The 20358-nt window shown below is 50.8% G+C and overlaps 1 protein-coding gene across 1 annotated transcript; it reads left to right on the forward strand.

Annotated features, from left to right (window-relative positions):
• The first annotated feature begins 3274 nt into the window (after window positions 1–3274).
• cbsb (cystathionine beta-synthase b) lies at window positions 3275–18752 on the forward strand. Its single transcript, XM_084478390.1, has 15 exons — window positions 3275–3381; window positions 6060–6404; window positions 7647–7753; window positions 8964–9098; window positions 9648–9727; window positions 11097–11301; window positions 12334–12425; window positions 12805–12924; window positions 14326–14410; window positions 14694–14799; window positions 15339–15416; window positions 15505–15639; window positions 17178–17286; window positions 17362–17446; window positions 17972–18752. The coding sequence occupies exons 2-15, from the start codon at window positions 6079–6081 to the stop codon at window positions 18115–18117; spliced, it is 1809 nt and encodes a 602-aa protein (XP_084334516.1). The 5' UTR covers window positions 3275–3381; window positions 6060–6078; the 3' UTR covers window positions 18118–18752.
• Window positions 18753–20358: the final 1606 nt, after the last annotated feature.

Raw genomic sequence — 20358 nt, forward strand, 5'->3', positions numbered from 1 at the left:
TGTTTCAGCGCTGTGTTCATCTGGTCCAGACAGGCTGCTTCCTGGAATGAAACTGTTAACTCTTAACTCTGTTTGATTAAAGGGCGATCTGAAAGCAGAAATGTCTCGGTGCAGTTGTACAGCAATAAGGGCCTTGGTGTAATCATTAATAATGTTGTACTAAAGGGCGGCACCCTAAAATAAATACCAGTCTGTTTGTACTGGTCTGGAACCTGGTGGAGCTAACAGCTCCATGGACCAGACACAGAACATCTCTAACAGCTCCATGGACCAGACACAGAACATCTCTAACAGCTCCATGGACCAGACACAGAACATCTCTAACAGCTCCATGGACCAGAAACAACATCTCTAACAGCTCCATGGACCAGAAACACATCTCTAAATGCTCCATGGACCAGAGACAACATCTCTAACAGCTCCATGGACCAGACACAGAACATCTCTAACAGCTCCATGGACCAGAGACAACATCTCTAACAGCTCCATGGACCAGAAACACATCTCTAAATGCTCCATGGACCAGAGACAACATCTCTAACTGCTCCATGGACCAGAGACAACATCTCTAACTGCTCCATGGACCAGAGACAACATCTCTAACAGCTCCATGGACCAGACACAGAACATCTCTAACAGCTCCATGGACCAGAGACAACATCTCTAACAGCTCCATGGACCAGAAACACATCTCTAAATGCTCCATGGACCAGAGACAACATCTCTAACTGCTCCATGGACCAGAGACAACATCTCTAACTGCTCCATGGACCAGAGACGCAGGCGGCTGTAGAACATCTCTGGGTTGCCACCTATCAGAGAGCTCTTCAACGTGTTGTGCCCTGAAGGGTCTGGAGGAGGAGGAGTCCAGCATCAGGACTGAAGAGGTCTCTGTGATGGAAAAATCCACATGTTGCTACCTTTTTTAAATCTAAGGCTTGTTTTCTATTCCCATCCTGCTTTTCCTCAGTGTCGTCTACGTATTGATGTACTTTGTTTTATTCTGGACTCACTCTGCTAGAAAGGAGTCTAATGTATGCATGCGTTAAACCTAGGTTAATTGTCTACAAGTGTGTGCTGTTTGCATTTAGAAACCTAATCTGTTCTCAATATCTGTTAAAGGAAAGTGCCACGATATCTCCTACCTCCTCGGGCTACAGGAGCCTGAAACCAGAGAGCACAGAGACCAAGTGCAGAGCTGCCAACTCTCACGGTTTCACCGTGTGACACACGTTTTTGCCTGTTTACACACGCACACACGCCACACATCCGCCACACATTTCTCACGGCAAAAAAAAAAAAACGCGTGTCCGACCACCCCCCCCCCCCAAATAACTAGTTAATGTGAAGTGTAAACTTGTACAACACTGCAGAGAACAATAATCTCCCAGATCATAAACAAGAAGAGTGAAGAAGATGTGCCTGGCGAGGATTTGAAGCTCCACCTGTTTGACATTAAAGGGGTCCTATTATGCTTTTCCGTTTTTTCCTTCTCCTATTGCTCTTTACATATGTTTTGGGGTATATAAATGGTTGGCAAAGTTACAATACCACAAAGTTGCCACAAGGGGGAGTAAATGACTACCGCAAATCACAGTTACTGAGCTGCCTAGAAACCATGGACATATAAAGAATGGACACCGGATTGAAACATGGCGCCCATTCATTCCTATGGAAGCTGCTCAGTGGCGCAGGGCATAAGGGATTAACTTGGTTAATGTTGTGTTGATTGATGACTGTTTGCACCATTGCACGATCGTGATTCATTTGAGAATGAGAACGAGGGAGGAGCTGAGTCTGACCGACTCATTGACTGAGAACCATTCACCATCTGATTCACCGCTACCGGAAACGCGACTGAACGAACGATTCGAACGACTCTTCTTGGCGAACTGACCGACGCAAACTGATTCATTGAAACGAATCATGAAATCCACCACTACGTGGGGATACAGGGATCAAACCATTAAGCAAGCAGCGAGGGGCGGGGGATGCGTGTTCCGCCCATAGACAGGTCAGATGCGCTGTACGAATGCAATCGTCTACAGCAATTTATTGATATTAGAAAATGTCATTTTTACTTTTGAATACTTCAGAACAAAGGATGGATTGAATAATTTAAGTGATATATATATATGCCTACACATACGAGTCATAAGTCAAAACGGGCTACATTTGGTTAAATTCTAAAAGGTATAAGTGGTAATATGAAGAGCCGTTTGGGAGCCCAAAGAGCCGGCTCTTGTTGGTGAGCCAATGCAAATGATCCGGATCACTAAAAAGAGCCGTAATTCCCATCACTACAGGCAGAGCCCGGCTACGGAGAGACTTGGCATTCTCTATTAAGCCCCATTGTATCGAACTTGGTTGCAGTTCCATTAGCATGCTGTCTAGTTTCGACTGGCTTTTTGGATTGTCGGTGCCGTCAAAGTAGTAAAATATTATAAATGCTATTTTACGGCACCGACAATCCAAAAAGCCAGTCGAAACTAGATGGAAAATGTGTGTAGTTCAAAACGTGACGCAGCTTTTACTTCTTCGCCATCTACAGAGTTTGCTATGTACGATCATTCAAAAACCCCATGTTATTTCCCATAGACATTTGACCGAGGGAACCGGGAGCCTCGGAGGCGGGACTTATTCTTCAGAGGTCTATAGGACCCCTTTAACCTTTGTGTCGTGTTCGTTTATCCGCCCTTACTTTGGTGTTCCCGGTCAAATTTGACCGGCCTGTTTTAACTGCTCTTACATTAACACACAAAAAATTGATCATCACCTAATTTTATTTAACTCCCCTTTAAGCTGTAAACAATGTCTCAAACTACTGGTTTACATGAATAACTGCAGTGAATATACAAAGAATAGACACATAAATTGTGTGTGCGTGCGGTGGTGATGGTGGATTTGTGGTCGTGTACTATCTGATGGATGAACACAATCTAGGGTCACCCATGAATTTCCTATGGCGGTCATTTTTGACCGGGAACACCACAGGTTTTACAAAGTTGACTAAACCACTCAAAGTTCAATGAAAGTGGTGATAAGCAATTTTATATGTTCAAATGCCTAGTGTGGAGGATATCATAAGGCCTTGAGACAATAAAATGTAAAACACAATATTTATGATTGATGAAAGTAGGAAATCGGTCAGATTTGACCCGAACACGAAGGTTAAAGGCGGAGGCTCGGCCAGCACGAGGAACGCCATTGAACAGCGCAGACCCCGACGCCGACGTCATAGCCAATCAGCGTCGATAGTAGGGAAGCCCCGCCCACTGCAGATGGCTTTTGTTTTGGTGTTAAAGCAGCTGAACTGAGAGCGGACTGAGACGCACGAAGAGCCGCACTAAGAGCCACATTAAGAGCCTTTATATCCTCAAGGTGAGTGAATATACTTCCTATTTTAAATATAGATATGTATTAACCCTCGATAGGGTTACTATCGAGGTTCCGTCATTCTGAATGCAGTCCTCTTCATCCATCACTTTGCGCCATTTCGCATATTGATATTAATGTGGTTAATGATCTCTATGGACTAAACGTTGGTTGTGAGACACTTCATATCAACACACCAGGGACACATGGAGGATGAGGAGGCTGAGAGGAGCCGAGGCTCCAGGAGCTGCGGGGGCTGGAGGCTGAATGCGGTGATTGCATCAGCTAGGAAGTAGTGATTGGTCTGCATGGCATGGATGGGATCGGATGTGATGCAATGTAATGTGATGTAATGTTACATTTTAGGACGAATAACATAAGGACATAAGAATGGTCCATTAGAGGAATTCTTAATAAAAGGCTGATTCACTAAGGTTGAGGGCTATGGTCAATTAAACTATCCGTACCTACCTGAACCAACAAAATAGGGATAATAAATCATCATCGCCAGCTTTGCCCACTGGTATAACCTCATTTACATTTTATTTAATTTAAGCAATCAGCAATTACATTTTTTTTTTGTTGCAAACTATTCTGGATGAAAGCCAAATAGGCTTTGCTCAGCATGTTGTTGAAGTCACACGTGGACAATGTGGGATTAATCAGCCAGTAATGTTAATTAAAAGGCCTTAAAGGACTGGGTTAACAAAGCCTCTACGACTTGGTCTAGTAAGACGGATTTACCTGGGTCTGGTAAACCGATAAGCTACTGACTCCAAAGACCCCTGCAACACCTTGAGGGGGTTGAGGAGGTGGCACTAAGAGTGTCTAGCCTTTTGGTTTCTGTTGGACGGTGAAATGGGCCGAGATAAGTTGTGTGGTGTGTTTGTGTTTCCTCCTTGGCTCAGAACGCTCTGGAACAAGCGCTGACACGCTGCCAGGTTGTTTATTGACACTGAGGCCAGTTTGGAGGCCGTGTCTCTCTCCACGCTGGTGACCCCGCCCCCTCAGCGCTGAGCGTTCTCCTCTGCCCTCCTGGGGGGCAGCTGCTGATTGACAGCCGCAGGAGCCAACCTTGGCTCTACCGATGGTCATACAAACCTCTGAAATTCATGTTTGTGTGAGGAACAACAATGCCTTGAGCTCCTGATCATCTGACCAGACCCGTAGGCCTGCTGGTTCATTAGAAGTAATCAGTCACTGAAGAGGCCCTTTAATTGAACTGGCCTTAATTGAACTCTATCATTAATGTCACCATGGTCTTAGGACAAATGGCAGCCTGCGTCTTGGCTTACAGGAAGTCTTGATCATGTAATACAGAATATAACCCATTATTACTCTGTACCAGAGACCTACAAAACGATGTGAACTCACATCCTCATCTCCACTTCTCAACTCGTCTCCCCTCTCCATCTTGAAGATATTTCAGGGTGGATTTGTACTTAATAATACTGGAATTAACCAGATCCCACACTGGCCAGCAGCCAATGGCGGCTCGGTTTGCAGTCGGTCAAAAAAACTATTTGTTGACTTTCCACAGTCAGGAGAAAACACCAAATTCCGAAAGTACATTTTGGACTCTGGGAATGACTTTCAACTTATTCAATTCAGAGCTCAGACCCCAGAGCTCAGAACGGCTCTAGAAGCCCTTCCCATTCTCACTTGTCTGTGATGAACGGGGCTGAAGCGTGAGAGAAGAGCGTTTAGTTTGGCTGCAGACAGCGGCTCCAGGGCTCTGTAGTCTGGTCTCTCCTCAGGTCACTGACCCCAGTGTGTCTGTAGTCTGGTCTCTCCTCAGGTCACTGACCCCAGTGTGTCTGTAGTCTGGTCTCTCCTCAGGTCACTGACCCCAGTGTGTCTGTAGTCTGGTCTCTCCTCAGGTCACTGACCCCAGTGTGTCTGTAGTCTGGTCTCTCCTCAGGTCACTGACGCCAGTGTGTCTGTAGTCTGGTCTCTCCTCAGGTCACTGACCCCAGTGTGTCTGTAGTCTGGTCTCTCCTCAGGTCACTGACGCCAGTGTGTCTGTAGTCTGGTCTCTCCTCAGGTCACTGACCCCAGTGTGTCTGTAGTCTGGTCTCTCCTCAGGTCACTGACCCCAGTGTGTCTGTAGTCTGGTCTCTCCTCAGGTCACTGACCCCAGTGTGTCTGTAGTCTGGTCTCTCCTCAGGTCACTGACCCCAGTGTGTCTGTAGTCTGGTCTCTCCTCAGGTCACTGACCCCAGTGTGTCTGTAGTCTGGTCTCTCCTCAGGTCACTGACCCCAGTGTGGCTGTAGTCTGGTCTCTCCTCAGGTCACTGACCCCAGTGTGGCTGTAGTCTGGTCTCTCCTCAGGTCACTGACCCCAGTGTGTCTGTAGTCTGGTCTCTCCTCAGGTCACTGACCCCAGTGTGTCTGTAGTCTGGTCTCTCCTCAGGTCACTGACCCCAGTGTGTCTGTAGTCTGGTCTCTCCTCAGGTCACTGACCCCAGTGTGTCTGTAGTCTGGTCTCTCCTCAGGTCACTGACCCCAGTGTGTCTGTAGTCTGGTCTCTCCTCAGGTCACTGACCCCAGTGTGTCTGTAGTCTGGTCTCTCCTCAGGTCACTGACCCCAGTGTGTCTGTAGTCTGGTCTCTCCTCAGGTCACTGACCCCAGTGTGTCTGTAGTCTGGTCTCTCCTCAGGTCACTGACCCCAGTGTGTCTGTAGTCTGGTCTCTCAGGTCGTCATGCCTTCAGTCCCGACCAATGCTGAGCCGGATGCGGTTCCGTCCGGCTGCCCGCGGGCTAAGACCGAGCTGCCTGGCCCAGAGGCCCGGGGCAGCGGGGGGGCCGTCCTCAACGGTCTGGGGCAGAGGGTCCGCAGCGCGGTTCACGAAACCAACGGCGACGCCGAGGACCCTGGGCTCCCCTCGGGGGGCTCCAGCGAGTCCGAGGAGGGTCTGCTGGAGACGGGCCCGCCCCCCCGGGTCTGGATCAGACCGGACCTGCCCAGCAGATGCACCTGGGAGCTGGGGAGGCCCATCTCTGAGTCGCCCCACAGCAGCAGAGCGCGGTGAGACACGCACACACGCACACACCAACGCACTCTCACGCACACACCAACGCACTCTCACACACACAACGCACTCTCACGCACCAACGCACTCTCACACACACATCAACGCACTCTCACACACCAAAGCACTCTCACACACCAAAGCACTCTCACACACACAACGCACTCTCACACACCAAAGCACTCTCATGCACACACTCTCACGCACACAAAAACACGCTCTCACACATACACAACGCTCGCTCACGCACACACTCTCCCGCACACGGCGCTTCAGCAGACCCCTGGAGTGTGACAGCAGAGCGGCGGTCTGACTAAGAGCCACCGGACGGCAGCCGCCGCCCGCCGCTCTCTGGTTGAAGCGGCTCTTCCTCACCTCACTTTGGTCGGCCTGCAGTCCGCCAGCCTGCGTTCCACATGAAGCACGTCCTCATGTCTCCTGTCTCCATGACCTCATGTCTCATGTCTCCTGTCTCCATGACCTCATGTCTCCTGTCTCCATGACCTCATGTCTCCATGACCTCATGTCTCCTGTCTCCATGACCTCATGACCTCATGTCTCCTGTCTCCATGACCTCATGTCTCCATGACCTCATGTCTCCTGTCTCCATGACCTCATGTCTCCATGACCTCATGTCTCATGTCTCCTGTCTCCATGACCTCATGTCTCCTGTCTCCATGACCTCATGACCTCATGTCTCATGTCTCATGTCTCCATGACCTCATGACCTCATGTCTCATGTCTCCATGACCTCATGACCTCATGTCTCCATGACCTCATGTCTCATGTCTCCTGTCTCCATGACCTCATGTCTCCTGTCTCCATGACCTCATGTCTCATGTCTCCTGTCTCCAGGACCTCATGACCTCATGACCTCATGTCTCCTGTCTCCATGACCTCATGTCTCCTGTCTCCCGTCTCCATGACCTCATTGTTAGACATGTGAGACAACCACATATATTGAACAGGTTTATTGCTATTGAGTTTGGCTTGAAGAACTAGTGCGGCGTCCAGACCACAGAGAGAGCGCTCTGCCTGTGGGGAGTGGGAGCGGCCGGTTCTCTCCCACGCAGACCGAGCCCTGCCTCCGGTGAGCCGCTCCCACAGAGGAGAGTCCTGCCGAGTCATGGTCCCTCCCCCCCGCACCGGTCTGGACAAGAAGGAACTGGTTTCCTTGTGGATCAGAGGCTGAAAGCATCAGAGATCAGCTGTGATCTGTACCCCCTCCCTCCCCCCAGGCCCCAAGCCCCCCGGATCCTCCCAGACATCCTCAGCTGGATCGGGGGGACCCCCATGGTGCGTCTGAACAAGATCCCCAAATCGTGCGGCCTCAAGTGTGAAGTCTGTGAGTGTACACACACACACACACACACACACACACACACACACACACACACACACACACACACACACACACACACACACACACACACACACACACACACACACACACACACACACACACACACACACACACACACACACACACCTTATCTCGGCCCATTTCTCCAAATGGTCCCACAGTCGCGGCCTTTGTCAGCGGAGGGGCCTCCCACAGGGGGGGAGAGGTGGGAGAGAAAGACCTGTTGTTGCTGGTCCTCAGGAGCCCCTGGTTGGCCCTCAGAGGCCCCACAGCAGAGGACTTAACAGTGCGCATTCCCAGACCAAAGAAACCCAAAGGTTAACAAGCTGTCTGAGCGGTTTGGGGGTCGCAGGAAGCTAACCCAGAGAGCTAACCCAGAGAGCTAACCCAGGGAGCTAACCCAGGGAGCTAACCCAGGGAGCTAACCCAGAGAGCTAACCCAGGGAGCTAACCCAGGGAGCTAACCCAGAGAGCTAACCCGGCCACCGGAGGGCGTCGGGTTCAACAATAAGACCTCAGTAATCCTCATCACAACAGAAGCCTTTCTCTTTTATGCGCTCCCTTAATCACGGAAGTCAAGTTCCGGATTGTTCTGGCAGATTAGGAACAAAGGAGCTGGTTTCAGCGGGAACGGGACCGCCATGTGACCGCCGGGACGGGTCGCCATGGGAACCGCCGGGACGGTCGCCATGGGAACCGCCGGGACGGGCCGCCATGGGATGGAGCTCCACCACGATGAGGAGCTCCACCATGGAGGAGTCCCCCACGAGGAGCTCCACCATGGAGGAGGCCCCCACGAGGAGGGGCCTCCTCATCGTGGGGGAGCTCCTCCTTGTGGGGGCCTCCTCCATGGAGGAGCTCCTCATCGTGGGGGCCTCCTCCATGGTGGAGCTCCTCATCGTGGGGGCCTCCTCCATGGTGGAGCCCCTCGTGGGGGCCTCCTCCATGGTGGAGCCCCTCATGAGGAGGTCTGGACCAGTAGACCCCCTCAAATATCATTACTCATTGGCTGATTGGCTGGTGACCCGTTAGAGAGCTGATTGGCCGCAGACAAGAAGAGTAACGTGTGTGTGTGTGTGTGTGTGTGTGTGTGTGTGTGTGTGTGTGTGTGTGTGTGTGTGTGTGTGTGTGTGTGTGTGTGTGTGTGTGTGTGTGTGTGTGTGTGTGTGTGTGTGTGTGTGTGTGTGTGTAGTGGTGAAGTGTGAGTACTTCAACGCGGGCGGCAGCGTGAAGGACCGCATCGCCCTGCGCATGGTGGAGGACGCCGAGAGGGACGGGCTGCTGAGGCCCGGAGACACCATCATAGAACCTACGTCAGGGAACACAGGTACACCGTCACAGAACCTACGTCAGGGAACACAGGTACACCGTCACAGAACCTACGTCAGGGAACACAGCGCTCTCTCTCTCTCTCTCTCGCTCGCTCTCGCTCTCTCTCTCTCGTGCTGAGGACAGGTCCCTGGGGCCTGCTATGAAAGGGCCATCTGCTATCTCCGTTTAGATTTGTCTGAATCATTATTCAAGTTATATCGATTTCAGTTCCAGTTTGAAAGCTCCCTTCTATTTTGATTCAGTTTTAGTGTCCGTTTTTGTATTTGCTTGTCAATGAGCAATGTATTTACAAACGCCAGCTCCTTGACATGATCTTGGGCCACTGGGCGTGCTCAGAATGAAGGCCAGAGCTTGGAAACCAGTAAATGAACTGGTTTATATTTACCTTCCATTTTTCCTATTCCTATTTAGTCCTATAATGTTTCAGAATCAGGTTAGTTGTATCTTGTTCTGCAAACTCAGTGTCAGTTCTCATGTCAGCTTTATGTCGGTTTGAGTTGATTGACAGGTGATAAGTGACCGTGGCTCCTCCTCTTCCTGGCAGGCATCGGGCTGGCCCTGGCGGCGGCGGTGAAGGGTTATCGCTGCATCATCGTCATGCCCGAGAAGATGAGCATGGAGAAGGTGAGTCTCTAAGACATGAGACATGACTAGAGACATGTCCCTATAGAAGAGACATATAGAGACATGTCCCTATAGAAGAGACATATAGAGACATGTCTCTTCTATAGAGACATGTCTCCTATAGAAGAGACATGTCTCTTCTGTTTGTGATGATGACTTTCAATGTCTGGGGTGAGGAAGAGGTGATGAAGCGGTGAGTAAGCAGTGTTGGGAAGGATATTTTAAAAATGTATCCAGTTACAGAATACAGTATATATGCCCAAAAATGTAATTAGTAACGTATTCTGTTACATTGCTCAATCTGGGTATTGTATTCTGAATACTTGGATTACTTCCACATTGAATTGCATGTTATAAGTGTAGGAATGCGCCATCAAATCCTGCTTACTAAACAGGCCTATTCTGGTGTGTTCTTCTGTTACAACTGGCTGAATGTGTTAGGCCCAAGTCTCCCTGGAAGTGCACTCGATTATATAATTTGCTGGAGAGAGAGAGAGAGAGAGAGAGAGAGAGAGAGAGAGAGAGAGAGAGAGAGAGAGAGAGAGAGAGAGAGAGAGAGAGAGAGAGAGAGAGAGAGAGAGAGAGAGAGAGAGAGAGAGAGAGAGAGAGAGAGAGAGAGAGAGAGAGAGAGAGAGAGAGAGAGAGAGAGAGAGAGAGGCAGGCCCTGTCCCATTTCTCCCCCCTTAAAACTTCCACTTGTTTTGGAGTGCCCTCAACAGTAAATTTTCCACTTTGTTTTAAGCCTGCATCGGACCTCACTACGTTTTGAGGGTTGATTATAAGGGCAAAATAGCACTCCCCCTTGCTCCCTACAGTAATGGGACACCCTACCCCTACACGAGAACGCGCAAAATCTAGGGTTAGGGCAAAAAACTAGAGTTAGGGGAGGTATTGGGAGGGGGCCAGACCCGACGGTCCGACAATGTGCTGTTACCGCTAATCAAACAATAATTTCCATAATGCGCGTGGCTGAGCGGGCCTGTTACGTCCAAAGAGGCGCATGGTTTTTAGAACTGGATCGGACCGAGGTGCGTTCGCTGATTTATCGCTGATTTGGTGCGCTGAGGCGGTTGCATTCACTCGTTTAGTGCGCACTATTGAACGCTGCACCCTAGAGAGTGAATAAACTCGTGAAACAGAGAAGTATCGATATGTAATCCATGGATTTAAACAATGTATCTGTATTCTAAATACCAACTATTGTAACTGTAACGGAATACAGTTACTTATAATTTGTATTCTGAATACGCAACGCCGGTACATGTATTCTGTCACTCCCCAACACTGTGAGTAGGGGGTGAGTAAGGGGGTGAGTAAGGGGGTGAGTAGGGCCGTTCCCGTCCTTCCTGACCCCGCTGTCTCCCTCCAGGTGGACGTTCTGCGGGCGCTGGGGGCGGAGATTGTACGCACGCCAAACTCGGCGGGCTTCGATTCGCCAGAATCCCACGTGGGCGTGGCCTGGCGCCTGAAGAACGAGATCCCCAACTCCCACATCCTGGACCAGTACCGTAACCCTAGCAACCCCATGGCCCACTACGACACCACGGCCGAGGAGATCTGGCAGCAGTGTGAGGGTAAGACTCCTGGTCGGCTTCTCCTGGTCGGCTTCTCCTGGTCGGCTTCTCCTGGTGTCTGTCCTCTAGAGACGCTCTACAGCCAGGTGTCTGTCCTCTAGAGACGCTCTACAGCCAGGTGTCTGTCCTCCAGACGCTCTACAGCCAGGTGTCTGTCCTCTAGAGACGCTCTACAGCCAGGTGTCTGTCCTCTAGAGACGCTCTACAGCCAGGTGTCTGTCCTCTAGAGACGCTCTACAGCCAGGTGTCTGTCCTCTAGAGACGCTCTACAGCCAGGTGTCTGTCCTCTAGAGACGCTCTACAGCCAGGTGTCTGTCCTCCAGACGCTCTACAGCCAGGTGTCTGTCCTCCAGACGCTCTACAGCCAGGTGTCTGTCCTCCAGACGCTCTACAGCCAGGTGTCTGTCCTCTAGAGACGCTCTACAGCCAGGTGTCTGTCCTCCAGACGCTCTACAGCCAGGTGTCTGTCCTCCAGACGCTCTACAGCCAGGTGTCTGTCCTCTAGAGACGCTCTACAGCCAGGTGTCTGTCCTCCAGACGCTCTACAGCCAGGTGTCTGTCCTCTAGAGACGCTCTACAGCCAGGTGTCTGTCCTCTAGAGACGCTCTACAGCCAGGTGTCTGTCCTCTAGAGACGCTCTACAGCCAGGTGTCTGTCCTCCAGGCGCTCTACAGCCAGGTGTCTGTCCTCTAGAGACGCTCTACAGCCAGGTGTCTGTCCTCTAGAGACGCTCTACAGCCAGGTGTCTGTCCTCTAGAGACGCTCTACAGCCAGGTGTCTGTCCTCCAGGCGCTCTACAGCCAGGTGTCTGTCCTCAGGTGTTCCGCGGTGTGGAGTCGGTGGAGCGGCGTGTTTTCAGCTCCACTTCCCTGAGCGGTGTCCTATTATAACTATGAGCCCTGCTGCTCTGAGATGAACCAACTCTCTGGGTACCAAGGGGTAGCTCTACTCAGAGGTCCCTCTTCATGTGGACCGCTGACGGCTTCAAACTAGGACATGCAATGACCTGTCTGTCTGTCTGTCTGTCTGTAGGGAGGCTGGACATGCTGGTGGCGGGGGCCGGCACTGGGGGCACCATCACTGGGATCGGCCGCAAGCTGAAGGAGAAATGCCCGAGCATCACGGTACTCCACCCTCCTCCTCCCTCCCCTACCCTCCTCCTCCCTCCCCTACCCTCCACCCTCCTCCTCCTCCCTCCCCTACCCTCCACCCTCCTCCTCCACCCTCCCCTACCCTCCTCCTCCCTCCTCCACCCTGAGCGCTACGTCACGCCGCCCAGCGATAGTGCCGCCAGAACGATGGATTGAGGTCGCTACGTCTCCAGATCCATGTTCATGGTCTGTTGCTAGGCAGCGTTGATGTGGTTGTGGTTCCTAACGTTCCCCGCAGACCATCAGCAGCTTCTGAATCCTCCCTCATCATGGAGCTTCTCCATTGGTCGGCTCCATCTTTGAGGATGATGATGTCATGGTGGAGCGTCCTGATTGGCTGGTTGTGTTGCAGATCGTGGGGTCGGACCCTGTGGGCTCCCTATTGGCCGACCCGCTGAACAGCCCAGAGCCCACCGCCTACGAGGTGGAGGGCATCGGCTACGACTTTGTGCCCACAGTGCTGGACAGCTCGGTGAGTCCGTCTGTGTGATGTCAACATGTCAAGGCCAATTTCCACCAGAACCGTCACGGAAGCGGTACGGCAGCGAAGAGGCTGTGTTCCGTACTGCAATCCCCACTGGAAGCGGTCCGGACACGTTACGGCTGAGATATTGTCAGCGACGTCACAGGACAGGACACAGTGTTTTTCCACCTCGATGATCAACAATTCACCATACATATTTCAGCTGTTGACTTCTGACTGAACTCCTTACTGACTTTTTGTAACGTTTATGTCAGTCGGCGGGAGGAGCTCCTCCGGGAGTCTGCATACATTGTCTTTGGCAAACATTTTACTGCCGTTACGCTTCCGTGACGGTTCTGGTGGAAATTAGCCTTCAGTCTGTGATGTTAACATGTCAGTCTGTGATGTCTACAAGTCAGTGTCTGATGTTAACATGTCCTCCAGGTGATTGACGTGTCAGTGTGTGATGTCAACATGTCCTCCAGGTGATTGACGTGTCAGTCTGCGATGTTAACATGTCAGTGTGTGACGTTAACATGTCCTCCAGGTGATTGACGTGTCAGTGTGTGATGTCAACATGTCCTCCAGGTGATTGACGTGTCAGTGTGTGACGTTAACATGTCCTCCAGGTGATTGACGTGTCAGTGTGTGATGTCAACATGTCCTCCAGGTGATTGACGTGTCAGTGTGTGACGTTAACATGTCCTCCAGGTGATTGACGTGTCAGTGTGTGACATTAACATGTCCTCCAGGTGATTGACGTGTCAGTCTGCGATGTTAACATGTCAGTGTGTGACGTTAACATGTCCTCCAGGTGATTGACGTGTCAGTCTGCGATGTTAACATGTCAGTGTGTGATGTCAACATGTCCTCCAGGTGATTGACGTGTCAGTGTGTGACGTTAACATGTCCTCCAGGTGATTGACGTGTCAGTGTGTGATGTCAACATGTCCTCCAGGTGATTGACGTGTCAGTGTGCGATGTTAACATGTCCTCCAGGTGATTGACGTGTCAGTGTGCGATGTTAACATGTCCTCCAGGTGATTGACGTGTCAGTCTGCGATGTTAACATGTCAGTGTGTGACGTTAACATGTCCTCCAGGTGATTGACGTGTCAGTGTGTGATGTCAACATGTCCTCCAGGTGATTGACGTGTCAGTGTGTGACGTTAACATGTCCTCCAGGTGATTGACGTGTCAGTGTGTGATGTCAACATGTCCTCCAGGTGATTGACGTGTCAGTGTGTGACGTTAACATGTCCTCCAGGTGATTGACGTGTCAGTGTGTGACATTAACATGTCCTCCAGGTGATTGACGTGTCAGTCTGCGATGTTAACATGTCAGTGTGTGACGTTAACATGTCCTCCAGGTGATTGACGTGTCAGTGTGCGATGTTAACATGTCCTCCAGGTGATTGACGTGTGGTGTAAGACCGTCGATGCAGAGAGCTTCATCATGGCCCGCCGCCTCATCCGGGAGGAGGGGCTTCTGTGCGGTAAGACCTGATGAGTGGGGGAGACGGACTGTCAGTCAAACTGGTGTAGCGTTCACTTAACCTTAAGATCAAACCCTTCCTGACTCTGTCAGCTGTTCTCTGACGTTGAGCCGGTCAATAAAGAAGGGATTTCTAACACTTCACTTTATGAGACAAGCTGCCCTTTGGAAACAATAAAGTGACCTGGAACCCTGACCCTCAAACGCCTCCATGCCTAACATGGCTTCACTCTCTCTGTGACGTGTGACGTGTGCGTGTGCGTGTGACATGTGTGTGTGTGTAGGCGGCAGTGCAGGGACGGCCATGGTGGCGGCGGTACGGATGGCCAAGGACCTGAGAGAGGACCAGCGCTGCGTGGTGGTGCTGCCCGACTCGGTCCGCAACTACATGTGAGGACCGAGGGGGGGTCATGGGGGGTGGGGGGGTCATAGGGGGTGGTGGGGAGGGACTTATGATTATCGGGAAATAAGCCCTGACAGAAGAGATGGGAAGGGGCTTATTTAAGATAATGACCGGCGACGTTCTATACATTATCCTGCTTATTACACGGCTACTTGCCAAAATGAAAAAATAACTTCACACGGTGTATCTTTTTACAATTTATTCGTTTCCAGCATTTGTAGCGTTGATCAGCAGAGAAATAGTCCGCCAAAGATGTTGAGGTCGCTTAGCAACCGAATACGCTGGGGTCGAAAAGTTACCGGACTACTTGCGGAGTGATACGAAAGACGTGAATAAATCCACTTTCCTTGACAGCGGTCATTATATGCTTAGCAACGGTCATTATTGAAAAATAATACACCACCAGAAGTCGGGAAGGCCCATGCAAGTGAACGGAGCGTTCCACCACATTGAGAAGAGCCGAGTTATGTACTATGATCCTGCAGATGTGTTGACCCCTTGCCTGCTCTCTGCTCTCTGCTTCCAGGACCAAGTTCCTGAGCGACAAGTGGATGAGTGACAAGGGCTTCCTGAGCGAGGACTCCCCGGTGGTCTCCAGGCCCTGGTGAGGGGTCTCCTCCTCTCATCCCGTCTCATCCTGACCCCTGACCCCTGACCCCGGTGTGACGGTAACGCTGTGTCTCTCTCCCCAGGTGGTGGAGCTCCACCCTGCAGGGCCTCCACCTCTCCGCGCCCTTCACCGTGCTGCCCTCCGTCTCCCTGCAGACCACCATCAGCATCCTGAGGGAGCAGAGCCTGGACCAGGCCCCCGTGGTGGACCAGTCCGGGTACGGCCTTCGTCGTCATGGTGACCACTAGGACAGGGCTCGCCGGGTCTTGTCGTCATGGTGACCACTAGGACAGGGCTCGCCTGGTCTTGTCGTCATGGTGATCGCTAGGACAGGGCTGTTCAGAGGAGCTGGGGGAGGATCATAACCACCCGCCCTGGGAGAAGGGTCTCCCTCACGCTCCTGTGAGTGACAGGCTGGGCGGACCCCCTAGTGAGGGGGGAGAGGGGAGGGTCTAGAGCGGCCCCCAGTCCACCCACCTCAGCCTCACCTCACACTCACTCCCACCTCAGCCTCACCTCACACTCACTCCCACCTCAGCCTCACCTCACACTCACTCCCACCTCAGCCTCACCTCACACTCACTCCCACAGCAGACGGGCGCCATCAGCGCACTAGATACATCTACAGCGCCTCACTCCTACAAATCTAGAGCGCCTCACTCCTACACATCTACAGTGTCTCACTCCTACACATCTACAGCGCCTCACTCCTACACATCTAGAGCGCCTCACTCCTCCACACGGTCTCTAACGCTCTCCCCCTGTGACTCTGCACTACTGCACTGAGCAGCTTGGTGAGGCCTTCAGTCATCTTTCAGAAGTGTGCTGACAGTGGTGACATCCCTGATTTATGGAGTAATACCCATCCCCAAAACAACATCTCCTAAAGACCTTAATGAATTCAGACCAATCACACTCACTTCCCTGGTAATGAAGTGCTTTGAAAAGATCCTGAAGGGTACAATTATCTCATTAACTGCTGACAAATTAGATCCACTACAGTTTGCCTCCCAAGCAGCCAAGGGTGTAGAAGATGCAAAGCTCTTCATTCTCGACAGGGTGTATAAACATCTTGAGAAACCTGCATCACATGCAAGACTTTTATTTGCTGATTTTAGTTCAGCCTTTAATAAGATGCAGCCTCACATTCTAATTGAACGTTTAGCCTCATATTTTAAGTTGCCTGAGCAGATCCGATTACTAATGGCGCCATACATAATCTTTTTAACAAACAGAAAGCAGCAGGTCTATGTAAATGGTCCCATGTCCTCTGTCACTGTATCCAACACAGGCTCTCCCCAGACATTGTGAAAATGTGCTCTAACATCACTGGTACCTGGTTAAATATCTGTTCTCTCTGGGAAGCACTGGTTGTCCAGAACACTGTGCCAACCTAGTCATGTACTTAGTAATGAATCTTTTATCACGCAGTCATGTCGGCGGTACCATGTGCCGATACGGAAAACTAACCGTTATGCAAATTATAACCACAGCAATATTGGTTCTTGCACCACGCTGTTCTGTTCCGTCACTGGCAGGTGAAGTGTGTGTGTGCGTGTGCAAAATGATTGGGTCATGTCTATGAGAGAGAAACATTTGTATACAGGGTGATGTATGACTGCTGCAGTACTTACTTATCTATTTCTTTTTTATTACTTTTAACATTGTATACTAATGCACCTTTTACCCTTCATGGACGGGTTGGCTGTAAACGGCGCCCGGGGACTAACAGAGTGATGTGAATTCCGCCCCCAGGCTGATCCTGGGCATGGTGACCCTGGGCAACATGCTGTCCTGCGTGCTGGCGGGTCGGGTCCTGCCCTCTGACCCCGTCAGCAAGGTGCTCTACACACAGTTCAAGAAGGTGGGCCACGCACGCACACGCACACACACGCACACGCACATGCGCACACACCCCTGACCCTCTGTGCTCTGGCAGGTGGGTCTGATGGACACCCTGGGGATGCTGTCTGGGATCCTGGAGAAGGACCACTTCGCCCTGGTGGTCCACGAGCAGATTCAGTGTAAGCAGCTGATCCCTTTGCTTCCTCACTGGCTGACAACCAAAAGGCTCCAAACCAATAAGTTTTTCCGTCTCATCGAGTTGTCCTTTATGAGCAGGTAGGGGTTAGACGGTACAGAGACAGGTCATTGAGGAGCAGGTAGGGGTTAGACAGTACAGAGACAGGTCATTGAGGAGCAGGTAGGGGTTAGACAGTACAGAGACAGGTCATTAAGGAGCAGGTAGGGGTTTGACAGTACAGAGACAGGTCATTAAGGAGCAGGTAGGGGTTTGACAGTACAGAGACAGGTCATTAAGGAGCAGGTAGGGGTTAGACAGTAGAGAGACAGGTCATTAAGGAGCAGGTAGGGGTTAGACAGTACAGAGACAGGTCATTAAGGAGCAGGTAGGGGTTGGACAGTACAGAGACAGGTCATTGAGGAGCAGGTAGGGGTTAGACGGTACAGAGGTACTGAGCCGGCGTTCCCTCCCTGCATCGTGTTGTGTGTTTGTTTCCCTCTCCATTAACTCGGCCGCCTCTCTGCAGACCTGGAGGACGGCTCGCAGCGGAGCAGACAGACAGTGTTCGGCGTGGTGACGGCCGTGGACCTGCTGCACCACATCACCACCGCCGCCCGGAGCCCGGAGCACGCCCCCACCGAGCGGGCGCTGCCCGAGGACATGTCCCTGTGACCACTTCCTGTCCCAGCAGGAGGGGGGGAAGGGGCTAGTATGGAGTGTTCAATGAGTTACAATTCAGTTTAGGGTGAAAGGAATAAAATGTCAGTCAACACACGTCATTTAGCAATTAAAGTGAAGGCCCGGTGGCACCATCTAGCGGCCAAGATGATTACAGCAATGGAACTTTTACTGAGGCGAGTTTAGGTCACCCGGCTGCAGGTGTTGGTGCCAAATTAACTAATGAGTAATGACGTCACAGGACAGGAGCAGGCGAGTGTCGCCTGGGGTCGGTCGTAGTACGAGTTAACTTACAGTGAATGTAAAGCTGAGAGCTAACTGCTGCTTAATGTGCAATAAGAATCGATGGCTGGATGGGGAGTTTTAACTCCAACATATGTGCTGACCTGATGTGTTGGTGGTTCATTTTAAAGTATTTTGAGCATCTTCTACGAATTGTGGTGGATGCTTTTAAGAGTTTGATTAAATCCAACGACAGAGGGTCGTAATGTAAGACGTGAGGTACTTAATTCATCTTTCTGTTAATTAATCATTTCATGATATTTTCTGTCTTGCCAAGAATCCAACTTGCTTCCTGTCAATCATGTGTGATTTTTTTTTTGTCTATTATTAAAAACTCTCTTATACCGTGGAAATTATTTGAATTAAAAACAATTTAGCGACTTGAGATCAATATCACATTACTCTACATTAAGCAAACCAAAGCGAATGCAGTCAAGAAGAATCAACACGTTCATACAAGTTCACTGAATAAGCAAAGCAACAGCTTTTAATGCTCCAATATAGAAGAGATCAGTTTCATTCACCTGGACGCAGTTAACCCACCAGGTCAGCTGGAGAGGAGCGAGAGACCTGGAGAGAGACCACCAGGAGCTGCGGGGGTCGCCAAGTAGTTACGAAGTTAACTATAAAAGTAATATAACGGTAAACAGTTAAGTAAACTGCTCGGCAGTCCCTGAAGCGGGTTCTCCAGAGGTCAAAAATGAACACAAGATATTTAAAGGATCAATGTATTTTTTACTTTATGATGAACAAATTCGCGTTGTGGGAAACAATATTCTATGATTACAGGAAGTAATTTGGGAGACGTCATCCTGAATCAGTCAGAGTTATTAAGGACCGCCACCAGGGGGCGATAACAGCGTGTCTGTGGATCCGAACAATTTATACAGCGGCTGTCTGGAGACGGCCTCCCTCCACATCCCCTAAAAGTAGCACTCATGTGGCCTTATTGTCAGGGTGCACATAACTGGTACGCAAGTACGCATGCGCGCCCATAATCAGCGATGCGTAACGTACCGTCAGGTCATCAAAACAAAACTACACGTGTATCTTGTACTTCTGCGTTTCCCCACCTGCAAAAAAAACGGAGCCGGAAAAAACGGACAACTCCACCCGCGGTGTAATCGCCTTTATCATTATCAAAACGACGCTACGTGTGGAGTGCGTACCGAACACCATCTCCTGAATCTCAAATGAGTAACTCACTAAAAAAGTTATGTGCACCCCTTCTTATTGTTATTTAATAACGTTACATTTATTTAGCGCTTTTCTCAAGAGACTAAAGTAATAAAATGGACTGCATGCTGACCAGTGACCACTCAGAGAGCTCTACAGTTACCTCCTCACATTCACCCGTTCATCCACCCAGCGACAGTAGGGTCAGCCATACCAGGCGACAGCCAGCTCGTCAATAATTATAAAAGTATTTCTTGTGTACTGAGTATACAATCCATTATTTGGGCCATAGACTGATTTAATGTAAACACACTAAGAACTGTGTGCCCACCAACCCTCCTCCACCTTCAGATGAATCTAAACACACACACACACACACACACGCACAGCCACACACACACACACACACACACACACACACACACACACACACACACACAGACCTCCCCCCCACCCTCCCCCTCCCTCTCTCCCTCTCTCCCTCCCCTCCTCCCTCCCTCTGTTACCTAACTGACCCTCCGCTGCACTCACCAGGTCACCTCCTCACGTCCATGACTCCCCTCTCTCCCTCTTCTCCCCCCTCCCTCCCTCTTCTCCCCCCCATTTCCCGCTAGAAGGCAAAGCACTGACGTCAACTGTCTGTTTCTATCTGTCTGTCTGTGCGTCTGTGAGTCTTTATATCTATACTCTGTCTGTCTATGTGACTCTCTCTGTCTCTCTCTCTCTCCCCCTTCTCCTCTTCCTGCTCCTCCACCTCCACCTCCTCCTCCTCCTCTT

Source organism: Micromesistius poutassou, assembly GCF_964030765.1.
Source record: "Micromesistius poutassou genome assembly, chromosome: 14".
NCBI lineage: Eukaryota > Metazoa > Chordata > Actinopteri > Gadiformes > Gadidae > Micromesistius > Micromesistius poutassou.

Excerpts from the sequence above, each read along its gene's own strand:
- cbsb (XM_084478390.1), top strand. The coding sequence starts at position 6,079 with ATGCCTTCAGTCCCGACCAATGCTGAGCCGGATGCGGTTCCGTCCGGC. Across the intron at positions 7,754-8,963 it reads CGGCCTCAAGTGTGAAGTCT|TGGTGAAGTGTGAGTACTTC; the intron begins GTGAGTGTACAC and ends GTGTGTGTGTAG. Across the intron at positions 14,411-14,693 it reads GGAGGAGGGGCTTCTGTGCG|GCGGCAGTGCAGGGACGGCC; the intron begins GTAAGACCTGAT and ends GTGTGTGTGTAG.